Consider the following 21,037-nt stretch of genomic DNA (forward strand, 5'->3'; position numbering starts at 1 on the left):
GCATTGTGCGAGTTATCGCACAGTGCAGCACGCTTATAAAGGAGATTTCATACAAAACGCCTGTGTAAAGCATTCTTGAGTGCTGTTGGAGTATTTGGGGTTGCCTCCAGCTTGGATTAATGGAAATCGAAGCAATTCAGATGCGTGCTTCTTACCGGTCGATTTGATCAGCATCAGAATGTTAGGGAAACGCTCCGTGAGTTTCGATAACCATTCTAGGAGGGAACACGACGTTTCTTTGCGAAAGGGTATTGAAGCTTCGACTTCTTTTGTGTGGGCACCACAGCCTCGATAAATCTGAAGAACGACAATTAGCGAAATATCAAAGGGCTCCAAGCACTATGGGACGTAATATCTGAGGTCATCAGTCCCCTAGACGTAGAACTACTTAAGCCTAAGTAACCTAAGGACATCACACACATCCATGCCCAAGGCAGGATTTGAACCTGCGACCTTGCAGCAGCGCGGTTCCGGACTGAAGCACCTAAAGCCGCTCGGTCACAGCGGCCGGCAGTTAGCGTAAATGGATACTTTATTTATGACTACTAAATTGCACATTCTCAAACTGCACAATGGATGTAGTCAAATCCTCGTCCTAAGTCCTTTAAAAGAGAAATCACAGTCCACGCACAATTGAAATTTTGGAAATTGGTGGTAAGTTCATATGAGACCAAACTGCGGAGGTCATCGGTCCCTAGTCTTACACACTACTTACTCTAACTTAAACTAACTTACGCTAATGACAACATGACAGCACAACACAAACGCACCCATGCCCCAGGGAGGACTCGAACCTGGGGGGGGGGGGGGGGGGGGGAGAGCCACGTGAACCGTGGCAAGGCGGCGTAGTTCGCACTGCTACCCCGCGCGGCCACGCAAAATTGAGAATCGCTTGATCGCTTGACGGTCAATGGACAAGAGTTCGCAATTGATATCCACAAGCGACGCATTTGGCAGTTCAGTTGTGTGTCTGTAGTCTATGTTGTTTGCGTGGTTTCTGAATACCTATGGGAGGTCATGGCCGTCGATGACCACGCCATGCGTAACTGTGTGACGAATGTGGGTTCCATTTTATATTAGTTAACAAGAAAATTTGTTCACTTTCACTGCGTGATTGAGAATGGGCACACACTCAGAACTAGCTCGTAATTTTTAATAAAGTACACATTTAATCTAAAAGCCTTATGCAAACGATATGTTTCTTTAAATTCGTCTATGCCGTGGTGTCCGCACTAAAAAGTCAAATACTTCAGGACATTGCCCAAAGAAATATCCCGGATTCGCCTCAAGTCAAATGAAATGCCGTGTGGCTAGGGCCTGCCGTCGGGTAGACCGTTCGTCTGGTGCAACTTCACTTCGGTGACTTGCGTGTCGATGAAATGATGATGATAAGGACAACACAACAGCCAGTCCCTGAGCGGAGAAAATCTCCGACCCAGCCGGGAATCGAACCCAGGCTGTTAGGTATGACATTCAGTCACGCTGACCACTTTTTTTTTACTTTTTTTTAAAATTTTGTTAGTTGTATTTGGTCGAAGCGGACATCACATGACATCCATTGAAGTGTGTTGTCGATCTTTTACTCAGTTTTTTTTTATTGCAGAGACACGCCAGGTCTCTGATCGAACACGCTTAGCTACCGTGCCGGCCACTCAGGTACCAGGGGCGAACTTCGCCGGAAGTGATTTAGGGGAAAAACAAGAACCCGTAACCGGAATGGTCGGACATAGATTTGAACTCTGCATCTCCCAAATCCGCATCCACTCACTTCGTTCGGTATGTTCAAGTCGTGAACCACGAAGGACTATTGATTGCTTTAGGAAAATCGGCAGGGACGCTGCTTCTTCAGCATGGACAACAAAATTTTATTCAGGTCCACGCCGTAATTCGTGCAGGTTGTCTGCAGTCTCTGCGTTGTATCCTGAGACTGCAAGCTTTGTAATACTGTGCTCTGTCGTGGCTTTCTGTGTAGTCTGCGTGACACTGTGGGACACACACGTGCTGCAGTGTTGGTGTTCCCTACAGCAGCGTCAGCTTTAAGGGCAAGTAGGCCGTCTCATTCATCAGGCGTGCAAGCGGTCCCAAGGTGTCTCACTTCACTAGTCGCGTCAGACACTTGGTTCGTATGTTTGGCGTCGTTATGAAATTATAATTTTGTTAATAAGAGGCTGGCAACTTTGCAGATTGCTCAGCTGGGGCACTATCGTGTCAGCATGATACAGAGCCGCACTTTTGCCGTTACCACGACTTCAGTCTTGTTTGTAAGACTGTATTAAGAGCGAACGAGATAACGCTGTGCTAAGACACTGGACTCCTATTCGCGAGGACGCCGGTTCAGATCCTCGTCCAGTTACCCATATTTAGGTTTCCGTGATTTCCCTCACTAGCTTAAGGCAAATGTCGGGATGACTCCATTGAAAGGACACTGTCGATTTCCTTCCACGTTGTTCCTAGATCATAGTTTGTGGTCAATCTGTATTGACTCAAAGCCTGAGTTCCACTCTTTTTCACGCCATACAAACTTCCATGGACGTCTGTGCGTATTTTCTTCTATTGTTACTACTCAAATCGAATATTTCGGATCGAAGTCTGTCTAATTTTATTATAAAAGGACGCTGTAAATCATACCAAAGGGGATCAATTTGATTACTAACACTGCTCTGGGCTGGCAAGTTCCACTTGTTTCACACACTCACGCCTATTTAAGCCCACGTGGCCAATAGCTGTAGATACACAACGCGTGACCACGCGTTGCTAAGGTAAAAACAACAATTTTATGCCTTACATTGTATCTAAGAAACCATTGTTAATCTGAAAAGAAAGATCATTTACAGTACGATGGTGTAAGTAGCAGACTGCCGTCAGTATTACTAGTACACTCCGACATTCGAGATTCCAGGATAAAAATACAAAACAATCATACCGTGCACCATATAATGACATTTTCTCCACCACCTTTACCAAAATAATCAATACGAGTGTACTGACCATGAACTCGCTGATCATGTAGTCATTTTTCAGCTCCAGTCATCTGCCGTTGTATGTTCATGTCATTCACAGGCGTGCTGTTAAATATTAGGCTGGTGCATAAGCTCGTAGCGTTTTTGTTTTGCATGTTGGTATTCCGGTTACTATGCGTTTATTAACGATTATCATTTTTTATTTTAGTTCACTGTTGTTATTTGAATTTACATATTGTCCTTTTGTCATTTGGAGATAGTGGGTGGAGCTGTGGACGCTAGAAAATGGAGTGCCAAGTAGAGAAATCGGAATATTGCCGACATTCTTCTGTATGAGTTCAATAGAGGGGTGACAGCAACGGAGGCAGTCGTGTACATGGATAATATCGCTGGACAGAGTACGCTAAGAAAATGATTTTCTCGGTTTAAGGAGGATCGTTTTGACATTAGTGACTCTCCACGGTAAGGAAGACCTTCGGGGTTTGATGAGGATCGTTAAAAGGCATTAATTCACACTGATTCACCTCAGTGTACTCGAGAACTGCCAAATGTGATGAATTGTGATCATTGTGCCATCGTGTGACTTTTGCATGCAATGGAGAAGGTTCAAAAATCGGATATAAAGGTACCAGCCAAAATCAAAGAAATCAGCGGGTGGCTGTATGTGCAAGTCTCTTTGCTCGTCATCAATCCGTTCTTGAACAACACCGACCATTCCAAACCAGTATTGTTGCTGGTGAACAGATGTGGTGGCTTTATGCTAACATAAGGAAAAGAAAGGAATGGCTGAGCCCAAACAGAGCAGCAACTCCCCCTACAAAGACATGAGCCCATCCACAAAATATGTTATGGATCTAGTGGAACAGTGACGGTGTGGTGTACTGCTTGCCTAGGTGTAACCATCACTGCTGCCATTTACTGTCACCAAATGAGACGTCTTTCAGACGTAACCCAAGAACAAGGTCCAGGAAGACTGCGAGAAAAGATGCTACTCCACGATAACGCTCGCCCGCGTTTTGTTATACTGACTATAACCTATGTACAGGACTTGGATTGGGATGTCATTCCATGCCCATGTTATTCGCCTGATCTTGCGCCCTCACCGGTCGGGTTGGGTATTTTCTCTGCCAGGGGACTGGGTGTTTGTGTTGTCATCATTTCATCATCATCGTCATCGTCGTCGTCGTTCGTGACAGCGGCTAGACCGGATTGTGAAAAAATTGGACTGTGTAAAAATTGAGAATTTGTACGAGCGCTGATGACCGCGCAGTTGAGCGCCCCACAAACCAATCATCATCATCTTGCACCCTCAGAGTTTCACCTTTTCCGCTCTCTATTCAACGACCTTCAAGGAACTTCCTTTCCGGTTGAAAATGCGCTCCGAATATAGTTCGACGAGTTCTTCGCCTCAAAACCACCTGATCTGTACAGTCGCGGAATCGAAACTGTTACCCCATCGTTGGAAAACTGATGTAAACAGCGAAGGAGAATATATTTTTTGTATCTGTCGTGATAAATTATGGAAAAACGCTACGAACTTATGGGTCAACCAAATATATTTAAAAAAATCGAGATACGACCTTTCTCCGGCGTTACACTGGCTCTTGACATGACTGCTTGATTAAAAATGTAGCTTTAGATTATTTTCCTACAAAATGATGTCTGATCATACAGTGTGTCCAGGAGGAGGTAGAACAAGAAAAAATTGTCTAATTAATATGGGCTCTAAAATGTCCATCTAAACAGCTATGACTGCTTGTTGTGTAGAAGACATATGTTTCATGTCAAATGAAAACCTTAAATTTTTTTAAAATATTATTTATTGTGCAGAAGTGGTACAAAGCTGTATCACTTTTCAACATAATCTCCCCCACGCTCAATGCAAGTCCTCCAGAGCTAACAAAGTGCATAAATTCCTTTAGAAAAAAATTCTTTTGGTAGTCAGCGCAACCACTACTGCACCGCATGGCGTACCTCTTCATCAGAACGGAACTTCTTTCCTCCCATTGCGCCTTTGAGTGGTCCAGACATATGGAAATCACTTGGGGTAAGGTCCGGTGAGTATGGTGGATGAGGAAGACACTCAAAATGCAGATCTGTCATTGGTGCATTGTCATGTTGCAAAAGGACACCTGCTGACAGCAATCGACGTCGCTTTGATTTGATTGCACGCCGCAAATGATTTTTAGGAGATCTGTGTATGATGCACTGGTGACAGTGGTCCCTCTAGGCATGTAATGCTCCAAAATGACGCCTTTTTCGTCCCAAAAGAGAGTCAGCATAACCTTCCCTGCTGATGGTTCTGTTCGAAACTTCTTTGGTTTTGGTGATGAGGAATGGCGCCATTCCTTGCTCGCTCTCTTCGTTTCCGGTAGGTGGAAGTGAACCCAGATTTCGTCCCCAGTAACGATTTTTGCAAGGAAGCCATCACCTTCTCGTTCAAAGCGCCGAAGAAGCTCTTCACAAGCATCAACACGTCGTTCTCTCATTTCAGGAGTCAGCTGCCGTGGCACCAATCTTGCAGACACTTTGTGAAACTGGAGCACATCATGCACGAAGTGGTGTGCTGACCCATGACTAATCTGTAAAAATGGTGCAATGTGATTCAGTGTCACTCGGCGGTTTTCCTTCACTATGGCCTCAACTGCTGCAATGTTTTGTGGAGTCACAACTCGTTGTGCCTGACCTGGACGAGGAGCATCTTCCTCTGAAGTCACACCATTTGCGAACTTCCTACTCCATTCGTAGACTTGCTGCTGTGACAAACATGCATCACCGTACTGAACCTTCATTCGTCGATGTATTTCAACCGAAAAACAGGACGCTGTTCTTTCCTGGTGCAAGTCGCAAGTGGGGTGGCCATCTTTATACTGATACTGCGACGGTACGTGTGCATCTGCACTATGCTGCCACTTACAGGCCTTTCTGCACGCTGTTTGTAGCACGCTTACCAACTTACAGGATAACGGCGCGAAATTTCGATTTGTTATTACAAATTTAATGTTTTCATTTGACTCACCCCCGTACTTTAGAGTCGATGTTTAATAGACTTTTTTTTCTTATATTACCACTCAGATCAGAGAATCGTTTCTACCTCTAACTCTGAAAGGTACAGAAATAACATTTTCTCCCTCTGAAAATAATTTAAAAACAACTCTTGAGTCGCCACTTGGACTAGAATGACCACACACAATAGCAGTTTGTAAGAAGATATCAGCATTTTTACATGAAATACAGAAATATAAAAAAGTATCCTCTCTTAATAGTCCAAGTTATAGATTATTTTGATGCTGTTCTTCAAAGACATTCATACGAGTGCTCTAGCTTAGTGGAACTATGGAGAAACGTTTGTGCGCGATACGTTTGTAACATTCGTTTCCTTTTTTTCCTACCATCTCACTCCTGTCTATGGACACTATCATGCCACATGCAGATAAGCGTAAAGACAACCATACTCCTGTTTGCTGTGCCGTTTGCTCGGTGATTGTTCCGTCTTCAACTCTAATAGTACTATCTTAACAGCATAGCAGAAATACTCGCTCTCGACAAAGCAAAAATCTCTCTATACCAATGTAAAACACGGCTATCCTCTCAATATAATGTTCTGCATGAAAAAGTCAACTTAGGAACGATCTTCCTCAAAACTTCGGAAAAAATTACGCTCCTTTCCAACGTCAAAATACAGTTCGGTGACCTTCATGTATTACAACAGCTATCCGCTTTACATACTTTGCTGCGCAACCCAGTCAGCTTCCCCCCCCCCCCTGCCCCCTACCCCTCACATCCTGCCCACAACCTTTCCCTCCGTCATCTCAACAGGGTCCTCTATTAATATAGTTTGCTTTTTCTCAAAGTTAATGTCACTGTAATACGTAGTATCTATCTTTTTCTGTGCCATTATCCTTTCTGTTTCTGACAATAATAAAAACAGCAACACAATTGCTAATATTTAAGGAGCAGTCAAATGAAAATGAAAGAGTTGGAAAAAAGTATGTAAAATGTTTACTATTTCAGAAGTAATCACCATAACTCTTAACACTTTTAACCGACTGTGAGACAAGATAATCAATGCCATCATGCAAAAATGTTTGCGGTTGCCTACGGAACCATTACTGAACACACAGGTGGCACTCCTTAGCCCGAAGTAAATCGACGGGCATGAATGTGTTTCTTCAAGGCACCATAAACATGGAAATCGTATGGGGAGAGATCGAGACTGTACGGACGATGTGCAAGAGAGAAACTTCTGCAACGTAGTCGTAACAACCCTGGCAGCATGTGGGCGGACAAAAGGGACTTTTTTTTTAATCAGTTCCGGAGCTTAAATCCGGGTAAATGGGGAACATATTTGGTGAGGGTTTGAGGGACGATTTCCGTTTCCCACCAGACCTACCCTCTCTTTTAACTAATAATGAGGCGAGTGTCGCTAGAGTTTTACGTTTTTGTGTGATGTCTGGCCTTCTTCCCAAACTATTGGGATTGAAGTCTTAATGTGCTGTCCAGTGGTTTGGTCACCCATTATTTGTAAGTGGTCACTCAGCCACCGTTAATTATTTTTCCCTGTTTGTACTGCTATTTCATTTTTAGTTTTATCTCCCTGTTTTGGTGTGCTGTGTCCCATCTTGCACTTTGAACAATACCAATTCTCTCACAATTCGGCTCTGAATTGAACTTTCGGGAACGGGCGCTGATAACCTCGCTGTTGTGCGCCCTAAAACACTAATAATTATCATCATCATCATCATATTTGGTGAGTGAACAATACGTAAATGTTGAAAACATTAAAAAGAATATAATAACAAATATTGACTCGTACGAAATCCTGCAGAAGTAGTACGTTAAACGCTGAATATGTAAAATTTGTTCTATTTGCAGATGATACAAGTACAGGAACAAAAGAATACTACTAGGCCTATTGCTGAAAAGGCAGTTAACGAAATATTCGGAAACATCAACAGATGATTCAAGGTAAATGGATTGTTATTAAATTTTGAAAAGACGCAGTACGTATAGTTCATTACTTTTCATAGAATTCAGCAAAGTATAAAAATAGGTTTTCAAACAATCAAATACGAGAAATAGAATGTAATAAGTTTTTTAAGAGTTCAAACATATCACAACTTTAACTGTAAAACCTACTGCTAGAATAAACACAAGCTCTTTAGTTTTCAGTACACATGATCACTGCCATAAGTGATTTACAATGAAGAAAGTAATTTGCTCCGAAAATTTTCGTTATTAATGTGTTATGGAAGCATTTTTTGGGAATACTGAACTTACAGGGACAGAATTTTCAGAATACAAAAGTAAGTAACAAGAGTTATATGTGGTATCAATACTAGAACAGAGGCCTCTTTAAAAATTATTTGCACAGCTACTACTCAGTACGTGTACATTAGTGTTCTTTGTCACTAGAAATATTTCTTTGTGCTCAAAAAATATTGAAAAATATTAATATGATGCTAACACCAAAAACAACCACTACAAAGACTTGAAGAACGTAACAGTAGTACCGAAATTAATCAGGTACGAAGGTACACATGTATTCAGTGACCTTCCAGAGCATATAATTGCCATGTAGATAATGTGGTGGAGTTTAGGACTGAATTAATGAACTTGCTGATGGGCAACTACAACTTCGTTAACGGGTATAGTCACAGAAACTGCTAAATTTACGTTTTAGATTAATTTATAATTATAATAATCGCCAAAATACAATAATCTTTCGTAAAATTAATTCATTTCATTGTATTGGACTTAAGTTAAATCTAAATCTTCAACTTCTTTCCACGTCCCAGAGAACAATCTACGCTGCATCCAAGGAATACGACTAATGTAATGATGAAATGTAGTCGCCAAAATTAACCACATATCCAAAGCGTCGCGAAGCGAATATTGTCGTAACTACGCGATCTTTAAGACACATTCCAGCGTTCTTGTGTATAATCAAGTACATATGTAACACGTGACAAAACAAGATACCACTTAGCGAATGGAAAATAGCGTCAGAAAAGTTTGAAGCACCACCCCGCTGCAGACTGTTAAGGAAGGTCCCTTCACCATAGGTTCTCAACTACGTGAGTGGCTCGAAGACTTCTTACGTAAGAAAACCCAGTATGTTGTCCTGGACGGCGAGTGTTCATCAGAGACATGGGTATCGTCAGGAGTGCCCCAGGGAAGTGTGATATAGCGGCTCTTGTTCTCTACACACATACAAACACGATAGATGGATGAATTCAGAATTGTTGGGCGCTAAAGAGGGTGGTCATCAGCACCGTTTCACAAGATCGTTGTACTGCTGTCTGGGTGGTTATGCTTTTTAAAACGAAAAGAAAAGGACACACAACTACAACCACAGCAGTAAAAAAATTGCACATACAATCCTCAGTATACAGAGTGAGTCAGAAGAAAAGATACAAACTTTGAGGGGTGAGGAGTTCTTCTGAACAAAACACGTTATAGGAACATAGGTCCCGTTTGTAACGGAACATATTAAAGGCTTTACTTTAATGAAGTATGCGATACCCTCCAAATTCAACCAGTTTAACGAGTATTTATGATGATAGAAAAGTTATTGTGTATGTTAACAATGATTGCACAACATGTCTCCATAAACAGTCAACCCATTAAATTATACTGAATAGCTGACCCACACAAAAGTTAATATCACTTGATCACTGATACAGCAAATGTCATCATGTAAAAACACTAAGTTTATCTTAAATAATTAATATGAAGTACAAAAAATAGTGGGCAACTTAGGTATTTTGGATCTCCTTAAATAAAAATCACCCAGTGAAACATATTTGTTCACTAGCAGCGTTTTCACTCAGTATTCACGTAATCAATCCTATTTTAGACGAAAACCAATATAATTCTTAATAATTCATGTTACTTACTTATTTATGCAAATTAGAGAAGTCAATTGACAAACTTCTAAAAAACGGCGTTTTTGTAACAAAGAATTATTCTGTCAAGTCAACAAATCTGTCTGTCATTTTAATAACATGTTAAATTATGTCACTCGATGCAAATTAATAACTTTTCTGCACAAATTATGATAACAGATGTACATGTGACTTATAAACTATATCTCTTTTTAGTAGTTCTTTGACAAGGTTATAAATACGAGCAGCAAGAAGGGTTGAGGAGGCAGTCGAAATGTCACTTTGGTAAAGTGTGTTTCTGTGTTATTGCTTGAGGTGGATAAACAATGCAAAGAACATGTAAAGGAAGTACTACTTTGTGTTGTGTCATGGTCTTTGGTGGACAGTGGAATTAAGATGGCCACCAGAGTAATAAATATTTGATTTTTACATATTTGTTGGTTTCGCTCCTTCTTTATCATCAAAAGCACATAAAAAAACACGGGACCTCATGTTTTTACCCTAGACAACCAGATTTAGAGCCAGCATCAGCATCAAGACACAGCAGCGATCCAGCAAGCAGCAGCGATTACTACAATGCATTTTAATGGCGCCAACCTAACATCAAGTGCTAACAAGCTCCGTAAATTGGAATGAAATAGTGCGATTATAGCAATTAGCAATATCTACGACTAGGCCACCATTACACGTTCTTAACAGTTTCCGAGGAAACCAATGAAAACGATAGAGTACAGGACACTTCAGGTGGTAGTAAATGAGACATTGTGATCCAATATTTGTTTAATTTGCGAGGTGCCGGGGCTAGTAGTGTATTTATCACTAAATTCTACTAGAATCCACATGTGTAAATCATGCTCTAAGCCCCCCCTATTCTAACTCCGACTTTTGCTGTTGCACAAGGATAAAACAAATACGCGAACTGACTCTAATCAACCCTGCTAGTGGAGTAGAAGAGAGTTTGGCACCTGCAATAATTTAATTTGATAAATAAGTTAAATAAACAAAGGTTTCATTAGCATAGTGAGGAATGATAGGGTTGCTCTATTGATTAACAGAAAGAAAGTTCTGTCCAAAATAACAATATGATTTATTAAGATTAAACGCAGAATAGTAAAAGAGACACAGGAAATATAAAACATCAAATTGGCTAAAATTGGAGATTCATACAAACACAGTAAAGGTGAAGTTGTCCCTAACTTAGATCGTGAGGTTTAAGACGAAGTGGTATGTGGAGCCAATTCCTTTCCACTCAAATCTCAAGAGAGACACACAGCTAACCCAATAGTAATTGCTGCTACTCGAAACTGAACAAAGTTAGAAAAGGATGAACAGGCGCGCTCTGCTGAGCTCTGATTATCACCTAGGAAAATCCCTATCTGCCGGTGCTGCGGACGTACATTACCAACAGTCTTCTTATCTCCCAGAACACGATCTGGCGTACCGCAGGCGAGGGCTGATTGCTCCGACGTCCTCGACCGAAAGGCGACTGCCGACTCCCTAGAGCACCCGCACAGGCCGAACACCGAACATTCCCGCCCCCACGACAGTGGCCGTGGTTACGTTCCAATCAGCAACTCGAAAACCGGCGGAAATTCCACTCCATTGCCGGAGCACTACCATTCCACCAATGGAGATTCTTGGCGCCAATTTCTGTGCTGATTTTGCAGAAAGTGCGGGAATTTTCCCGCCACAACTGCGTGGGTACACAAGTCATTCCCACGCCTCGCTGGTAGCCCGCCAGAAAGTGTTTTCGCAAAGTTTCTCTGAAGTAACGGAACCTCTAGCCCAGCCGCTACTTCACACCCCAGCGGGCGTGTCTCTTGACAATGTCGGCGTCTGAAAAGCATTCACTCGACTGCCTCACACACGTCGGCTTAACTCTCTCCAGTTCCACAGAGCCCGCCTGTCACCGGCCCACCCGGGTGACGAGAGACGCTGCGTGGGAAGTACGCGTGTTAAGGAAAAGCAACCCTCCACCGCATGCAACTAGAGAGGAGAATCGTAAGATAGAAATATGAGAGGGGGCTCATGCCACCTCTCATTGCCCCTACGCCATTTTAGATTGTAATTGGTGAGCGGTTGGCTCACTTAGGAGCAAGGTAGTGAGTCAATCGCCCAAGAACAATCTTACAAAGTGACTCCACATACCGCACTCTATAAAAAAGATCATTGCAACTGAAAAATGCAACTCATAGAGGGAGGATTATTTATGATGTAGCCAACTTCACCTTCTTAATATGGAACACTAACACTCACATCACACATCCATACCCAGGGAGCCCCTTCCAAACACCGATTCACGCAGACATTCACGCTCTAAACATGGCCCGGGCATCTGAGCCAAATATGGAGCAGTTTATTCTTTACACTCAGAGTTGGAGTGCTCCGCAATTAAATGCCCAAGATGTTACAACAATTTTAATCATTAAACTAACCTGACCTCACTCACACATGATAATATTTAAGTTAACAATCTCTTTGTGAGTTTTCAGAATCTAGTTACAACCTCCGATTCATTCTGTCTCCCTGCAGCAAGAATAACCTTTACAAAATGTTCCCTGAACTGATGGTCCATTCACAATGACAGTGGTGGTATCTGCTTCAGTTTATGGGGACTTCAGGCACACTGTTAGCATACACACAACAATAAACACAAAATACAAAAAAAACATGATGTGGAGAACAATACAGTAATCTGTAATAAGAATTACAGTGTAAAACACAAACGCATACAAGGTATAACATACATTACAGAAACAACATAAGAGAAAGAAATTTAAGAAAAACAAAAAAAACAAGGTTCATGGGGCATCAAATTGTGCGTGCACATTGCACAAAGTTCACGACTGTGCTGAGAATGAGGCACTAAATCACATTGTTAGAAATATCCGTGGCACTTCACTGATTCCACTGTACTGACATCACATAAGGCTAAACGTCGGTTGTAGTTGCTACGTTGTGGCAACAGCAATAGGGAGTTCTGGAGTGTCTGCAGTACGCTGTTGAGATTGTAGTCAGACCCACGCATATGATCACGGCCGTATGGTAGGAAGACACAGTGATAGGCTCTCCTCACGTCGATTAATTGTCTCTGAGGTCTACTCGTTGGGATACATCACTAGTCTAGGTCTCTTCTCTCGCTGGACAGAACTTTATGTTTCCCAATATTGCAGTTCGACGAGGGATGATGGCACGTGGAGTGACTCCACAAGTGTGTGAGGTCATCCATACAGGATCGAACTAGGAGCGACTATTGTTAAAAACTGCTCTCTAATAGAGAGGAGAAGTAAGACATGAGACCATACATTTGTTAGTGTGGCACGATACTGCTTTGTGTATGCAGATCGGCCAATGCTAGTGAGTTGTAAAAACCCAAACAGGTGAGTATAGAGCGTCCCTTTCTGTCCTGAGGCACATGAGGCGCAGGTTCTGACACGATATGTGATGTTCTTCGTGTACTCACGACAACGTGGTCTGCCGCAGGGAATCCCTCCAAGCGGCTGCCGCGTCGGGAGAGCTAGCAGGCTGTCGCGTGTCAGGGTCAACGGCCAGCCCCACTTTCGCTTGTGGCGGGGCGAGGGTCCCGTGTAATCCCTCAGGTAGGCAGCCGGGTGACTGTCAGCGTGTAGGACGGGACGCTCGCCCTCTAGCAGGTAGCCGAAGACCTCTTGTTTTTGCGCTGGCTGGCCTCTGCATTGCCACGTTCCTCGTCATCTGTACAATTCTTACAAAAGTCTTATGCCTAACTTTTTCCCATGACCTTCTATGTTATAATAAATTTACATAATGAAACATTGATGGTCTGTCATTTCAGACACTCTTATTTTACTTTTATAGTTATTAATCTATGGCAATCATTATAACATCTAATCTAGACATGGAAATAATTTATTTTGATATATGTGTAGAGACCGATCTCAGTATGTACATGGTGTGTGATAACTGATGCTTTGTAATGGATGAACAACTAAATGTGCGGGCCCGCACTAATATTACTATTAATTATATAGATCGACAGTAGACATGCTTCAAGAATTAACTACCATATCCCAACGATCTACATTCTACGTCTTTTAATTAAATTATGTTGTTATGCAGGTCTAAGTTTTACTGTGCTATAAAGAACATGCAACTACGCTACTTTCGCTCGCCCGTCGTCCCTCCATCTCGGGTCTGTGGTTTGGTGACCTGAAAAATAGCAACTCAACAGGCGCGCGCCACACTTGTGGTAGAAAACCCCCACAATATTAATCTAGTTATTGTTAAATCCTACAGTTTAACTTATCCTAGTATCGTACTTTCCCTTTTATTTATTTATTTATTTATTTTATTTATTTATTTATTTATTTATTTATTTTTTTTTTATTTACCTTATACAATACCCTTACATAGTTCCTGTTACGCTGAGGTGTCTTGCTGCTCGCCGCTATTGACGACAGTGATGTGCGCGCCGTACGACATGACCTCCGAGTTTTCATTACGCCTCACTGAAACTCCAGAGACTGGGTTAGCCATGGCTATACACGACAATAAATTTATAGTTGCAACTTCCTTCTCTATGTGATGCGGTTTTCGCGATCAAAGCACACCTTTCCAGAAGCAATGTAATATGACCAAGCCAGGACTGGTTCCTGTTGAGGATTCAGACACCCAACACACGCCAGCTACACAGTATGTCACGAATATCCAAGTACAATTCCTTGGTGATTCATCTGTGACAAAAACGAGCAGCACGCTAAATCCCCAACCAGCACATTAGCATGGTAGGCTTTTATGCCCTCATTTCTCTCGTCTAGGGCACCATTAGAGTCAAATGCTCACAGGTTCACCCCGACTTGCAAGACAACGATACCGGCGCAGCTCTGCAAAAACTATACTGCCCATATTCACCCTCGAAATCGCGCAATATACCACAATCGTGCAGTGCACTGATGCGTGCCTGCAAGCATTGGTATGAACGTCTCACGAACTGGTTGTGGCCGCTATGGAGCGTATCACGACCTCTCAGAACGCTTCTAAGAGCACGTTCTTGTATGTGCCCGTTTGTGCGACGTCTCATCACTCATCCTTATCCCTTAACATGGACACCAGATAGGAAAGGACAAAAAACATTGCTCATGAAAAGGTAGTGTCTCCTACTCCATCGACATTGGAGATCGCAAACATAAACAAAAAGAGGATAGCAGCAGTAAATTCTTATGCAAGACAACGCAGCGTGTTAATACTTTAGCAGTCTTAATCTATTAATGTAACGATTATTGTTCCCCGAACAAAGGTTCATATATTTGCCTATTCTACTATGTACATTTCTTACACTACTACTATTCTACGAACTCCTTTATGTGAGATATGTGGTGGAGTCCTATGGACTTCTTTCCTTTCAGCGTCTCCAATTCATAAGCATTGTGGTGAGCTGCTCTCCTTATACGGTACGGGCCGTTGTAAACAGAATAGAATTTTTGGCATTTCATTTTTTTGTTTGTTCGAAAGTCGGAAAGACTTAACGAGCACCTTTTGTCCAACTTGGAAGTGTCGTAGACGAGCTCCCCTGTCGGCACGTCTCTTCCTGACCTCTGCTGCAGCCCGTATCCTCTTGAGAGCCAAATCCACTATGGCTTGGTGCTGCGTTCGCGCCCTTGGTGGGAAGTTTACGACCTTGGTTATCAAGTCCTTAGGAATCCAGTTTTTTAGTACTGTAATGGGTGCCAATTTTGTTATCCCATGGGGTGCCTCATTGATCACCTCCTGGAAGTCTTTAAGGAAAACGTCCCATGTCGTGTGCTGTTTGTTACAGTACAACCGGCACAAGTTTCCGAGTTCTTTAATAACCCGTTCTGCAGCATTCGAGCTCGGATGGTGTGAAGATATAAAAATGGGATCAATTTTACATCGACGCAACGTCTCCTTCCATGTTTTTGACTTAAACTGTGGCCCGTTATCAGAAATGATTCTACTCACATGACCAACCTGTGGTAGGAAATCCCGGATGAGGGCTCGTGATACAGTTCGTCCTGTCGCCCTCTTCAGTGGCGTAAAGGTAACGTATTTGGACGTTAGTTCAACAAACACTAATACGTAAGTATATCCTCTTCTTGTTCTTGGCAAAGGTCCCATCAAATCTGTTGCTGCTAATTGTCTTAATTTGGTCGGTACGATTGGGTATAATGGTGCCTGCATGCTCACAGTGGTGTGCTTAGCCTTTTGGCAGTCTTTACACACCGACAGTACCCTCCGAATTCGACGCTCCATGTTTCGAAAGTAACACATGGTCCTTAGCTTGAGATTGCACTTGCGTGGTCCGAAGTGTCCATAGCTAAGGTGAGTATGCCATATAACCTTGTTTATTAGGTGTTCAGGGATGCATACCCCCCATTCAGTGTCATTGGTATAATTTCGGTGGAAAATTATGCCTTTACGCAAGAGGTAGAACTGCCTGATGGTGGCGTGTCTTCTGTCTATCCATTTCTGCTTCAATAACACTAGGGCAGGGTCCTTGTCTTGCTCCTTCTTGATGTCCTGCATACTACAGGTAATAAAATTCTCAAAGGCTACTTTCTGCATATAGTAAAGGCAGTAGTGATTTTCCTCTAGATCTTCTTCCATGTTGTGCTCAAATCCGATCGGTGACCGTGATAAGGCGTCTGCAATAATGTTCTGACTGCCGGGGATATATTCTATCGAAAAGTTGTACTGCTGTAGATATGATGCCCACCTAATGAGCCGCCTGTGATTAAGCTTTGCAGTCATCAAGAACTCGAGTGCCTTGTGGTCTGTGTAGACTTTCGTCTGGCGACCAAACAGAAGGTATCTGAATTTTTCAAACGCCCATACAATAGCCAGCGCCTCTAACTCGGTTACTGAGTAATTCCTCTCACTCTTGGCTAGTACTCTGCTAGCAAACGCAATTGTCTTCCACACCCTGTTTCCTTCATGTACATAGTCTTGGAACACCATGACACCCAGACCGGAGTATGAACTGTCCGTTACTATGCAAAGCTCTTCAGCTAAATTAGGGTGTGATAGGATGGGTGCTTGTAATAATGCGAATTTTAATGTTTTCCATTCGGATTCGGCCGCCTCATCCCATTCCCAAGGAATCTTCTTTCCTGTAAGTTGATGCAACCGAGGACTGCTCTGAGTTTTGACATGTATAAAGCGGTTGTAAAAATTTATGATCCCCAAGAACCCCCTTAACTGCTTCTTTGTCGTAGGAATGGGAAACTTTTCAATCGCTTCGATCTTTTCGGGATTTGGCGCAATGCCCTCACCCGTGATGATATGTCCTAGAAATTTCACAGAGGACGTCCCAAAATTCGATTTTTCGATATTGATAGTCACACCGTATTCCTTGAATGTCGCTAGGAGTTCACCGAGGACCGCATTGTGCTCTCCCCAAGATTTCTCCGCGATCAGCAAATCGTCCACATAGCTGGTGACATGACGTTTCAAATTATCGCTTAGTATGCCGTCCAGCCCCCGAATGAATGCGGCAGATGAAACGTTCAAACCAAATGGTAGACGACGAAACCGGTAACATCTTCCAAATGCTAAAAAGGCTGTGTACTGTCTGCAATTTGGATGGAGCTCGATCTGCCAGAAACTCGATTTTAGATCAACTGATGAGAAGATTGATATTCCATGGAAGTTTTGTAAGAGTTCCTCTAATCGTTCCGGTCTGTCTGTTTCGGGTTCTATTATGGTATTAATTTGTCGCGAGTCCAAGACTAAACGAATACTACCATCTGCCTTCTCGACTACTCTTAACGGGTTATTATAGGCTGAAGCCGTAGGTTCTATTATTCCTTCACTCAGCATTCGCGTAATTTCAGCTGCTACTTTCTGTCGATATGCCAAGGGGATTGGATAGGGTGGCACACGAAACTGGTTGTGCGGACGTACACGAAATTCATATTGGAAGTTCTTTATTGATCCTGTCTTGGGAAGGAAGACCTCCGCATGTTCTACTAGTAATTTATGAAGTTCTTTGCGGTGTTCGCCCCTTATATTCTTTATTGCTTCCACTTTTTCTCCTATTTTCTCCTTTATTTCTCCCATTATTCCGACTTCATTCTCATCCGTGTCCTCTCCCCTATCCGCAACGTCGTCCTGTTCTTCCTTTCTGTCTTTCAGACACGCATAGTTTATCCGAACACAGTTAGACGGTAGTTGAGCTGGGATCAGCTGATCGTCGAACTTAATGTGGACGGGATTCCCTTTCCTCAAAACCACTTCACCTCGTCCTAGATCAACTATCGCTTCATGTTCATTTAGGAAGTCCGTTCCTATTATCATGTCGATCGCCAGATTTGGCACGATCCAGAAGTTAGACTCTATTTTGTGTCCTTGGCAGGAGAATTCCAGTCTTGTTTGTTGGGTGACCTCCGTACATTTACCCGCTAATGCCCCTTTTATTTTGGTTTTCTTAACCGATAGGACAGGCCAGTCCATCTCCTGAGAGCACCTCTTGTATGCTGCCTCAGATATTGCTGTTATGTAGCTTCCACTATCTATTATCGCATTCAGACTCTTTTCAGCTATTGCTACTGTGATAAGAGGCTGCCGATCATGTCGAGGAGTTGCTTTATGTTCCTCGAGCAGGATTTCTGATAAATCTTCGTAATGTATCATCCGTAGTTGGCCAGGTCCGAGATTACGTGCGAAATTCCGGCGGCCTGTGTTCGCACTAGTCTGGCGTCAATCCCTAGTTAGGCTCCCCCTCCTCTGACGTGCATTAGGATTTGCGGGTCTGGTTTCAATCTCCTGGTTCCACCGTTGTCCTTGGTTTCGCTCTCTCCAATTACGGTCGCTTTGCCGTTCGTTATTCCTTCTATCCCAGATTCCTTGTCTAGATTGACCCTGCTCCCTGACGTTCTGGTTTCCGTGTCTTTGGTTTCCATAACCTTGAATAGCGTAACCTTGACTTCCGTAACCCTGGTTTCCTAACTGACCAGTGCGATTATGCAATCTGCTGTCGTCTTCTGTTCCTGGCCGGTGGTATTTGTTACTTTGCCCCTTCTTCCTGTCCTTTGCGTCTTGTTTATCAAAGACTACTTCGAGTTCGCGCAATAGAATCTTGAATGCTTCTATGTCAGCTCCACACTTGCCGACAAGTGTCTGTTGGTACCTAACTGGCAATTTGGAAAAGCAAAATTTAATGATTTCTCCGTTACTATATGGACTATCTAAAAATTGATTCTTCTTGAGTAAATCATCAAGAAATTTGGTTGCGCTCCTATGCCCGGACACTTCCAGTTCAGGACAAAATATTATTTCCTCTTTAATCCTATCTTGCGTTTCCTTTGACCAGTAGGTCCGCAGGAATGCACCAACAAATTCCTGATAAGTCCGACACGTCACTGCCACACCCCGCATCTTTTCCGCGGCTTGGCCTTCGATGTGTCCACACATGAATTCTAATTTTGCCTGGGTTGGCCATGATGCCGGTAATGAATTTGTAAACTGCATCACCCAGCTCTTCGGATGCATCGACCCTCCATTTTCTTTGAACTTCTGGAATTTCAGTATCGACAGGAAGTGATTGTGATCAAAATCCTGTCTGATCCTCGCACTGGTGTTGTCACTCGTTTCCGATACTTGCACGTCTGCGGAGTGTCCTGCTCTATCTTGCTGATAACTGTGATGTGCTACGTCTGTACACAGTGGAAGTGGCATTCAGCATTCACTCTTCTAAGTGGGCTGCAATTATTGGAGCTATTACTCGCTGTTTCTGCGTGTGCATTGTTTGTTCCGCACGCTGTCACTGGGCTAGAGCACGGCGGGCTTTTCCTCGGAGACACAATCCTGTGTGCTCCATCATTGGTATCCGAACGCGCAGTGCTCGTGTGCCCATTTCGCTCTAGTTTTGCTATCCGACTCTCTACTTCTTTCATTCGTTTCGTGATGTTCGTAACCGCAATATTACCTTGAGTCTTTAAGGCCGCTAGGGATTTCGAGTGGACTTGTGTCGCACGTCGCAAGCGCCCTGCGAGTTTAGAAGTTACTCTTGCGATTTTCATTGCCCCTGTTGCTGCAGTTTTGGCTAGGCCTGCTACTTTTTGTGCTACCATTGACATTTGTTTTGCTTCTCCACATTCTTTCTTTATTGTTAATAATTCCCCACGAATTGCCCCTATATGCGAGATTATTGCCTCAGTGTCCCTCTTACGCTGTTCGTCAGCTTCTTCCTTCTCCTTCTTACGTTGTTTCTCCTCTTCTTCCTTCTCCTTCTTACGTTGTTTCTCCTCTTCTTCCTTCTCCTTCTTACGCTGTTCGTCAGCTTCTTCCTTCTCCTTCTTACGTTGTTTCTCCTCTTCTTCCTTCTCCCTCTTACGCTGTTCGTCAGCTTCTTCCTTCTCCTTCTTACGTTGTTTCTCCTCTTCTTCCTTCTCCCTCTTACGCTGTTCGTCAGCTTCTTCCTGCTTCTTACGCTGTTCGTCAGCTTCTTCTTTCATTGATCGTAGGAAGCTCAGTATTGGGTTTACGTCATCTTCTTGATCCTCTTCAAACATGGGCGATGTAACTCTGGACACCTGGGCGCTAGAGCTCTGACGTGACCGAGCTGGCCTCTGTCTGCACTCGTTCGTTTGACTATAAACTTCTGCTACCGTCTCGACCTGTGTGCCTGTCTCTGTTTCATCCTCTACTTCACTATCATAATCACGGCCGCAACGCTGCTCTGAGATCGCGTCCAAATCACCTTCCTCATCAATGCCCCTGGCGTCCTGTCCTGCTAAAAATGTGCCCATCTCATCTCCGAACCTATTCCCGTCAGTAAACTGCCCCTTATCCATTATGCTATCCTCTTTTGTTTTAGCTTCGCCCGATAATAGTCGTGCCTTACTTCTCGTTATCATTCATAAAAACAAATTCATCTAAAATGCACAATAAAATTAATCTACTCCATATATTTTTTACACATAAACATAAAATTTCAACAACGCTGTTCCAACGCTGTAATCACAAACACAATTTGATGTGGTACAGAAACCGCACACAAATCCGACAAAGTGCGATGCGGTACAGACACCACATCAGCGAAACACAAAAAAAACAATGAACAAAAAATATATACACTGAAAACAAAAACTGTAGTCATGCGCCGCTACTTAAAACTAAACGCGGAACTACCAAAAAAAACTTGGGTATTAATCATTAAAAAAAATAGAGAGAAAAAAAATTGAATGTTCCTAC

At 42.9% G+C, this 21,037-nt stretch overlaps 1 protein-coding gene across 1 annotated transcript in view; it reads left to right on the forward strand.

Annotated features, from left to right (window-relative positions):
• Nucleotides 1-1,017: 1,017 nt before the first annotated feature.
• Nucleotides 1,018-21,037, forward strand: part of LOC126234841 (THAP domain-containing protein 2-like) — a 217,729-nt gene continuing 197,709 nt past the window's right edge. Inside the window, exons 1-2 of the mRNA XM_049943583.1 lie at nucleotides 1,018-1,059; nucleotides 7,846-7,928. Of these exons, the coding sequence (XP_049799540.1) occupies nucleotides 1,018-1,059; nucleotides 7,846-7,928 (125 nt within the window). The remainder of the gene's footprint in view (nucleotides 1,060-7,845; nucleotides 7,929-21,037) is intronic.

The sequence above is a fragment of the Schistocerca nitens genome, chromosome 2, assembly GCF_023898315.1.
Source record: "Schistocerca nitens isolate TAMUIC-IGC-003100 chromosome 2, iqSchNite1.1, whole genome shotgun sequence".
NCBI classification, from domain to species: domain Eukaryota; kingdom Metazoa; phylum Arthropoda; class Insecta; order Orthoptera; family Acrididae; genus Schistocerca; species Schistocerca nitens.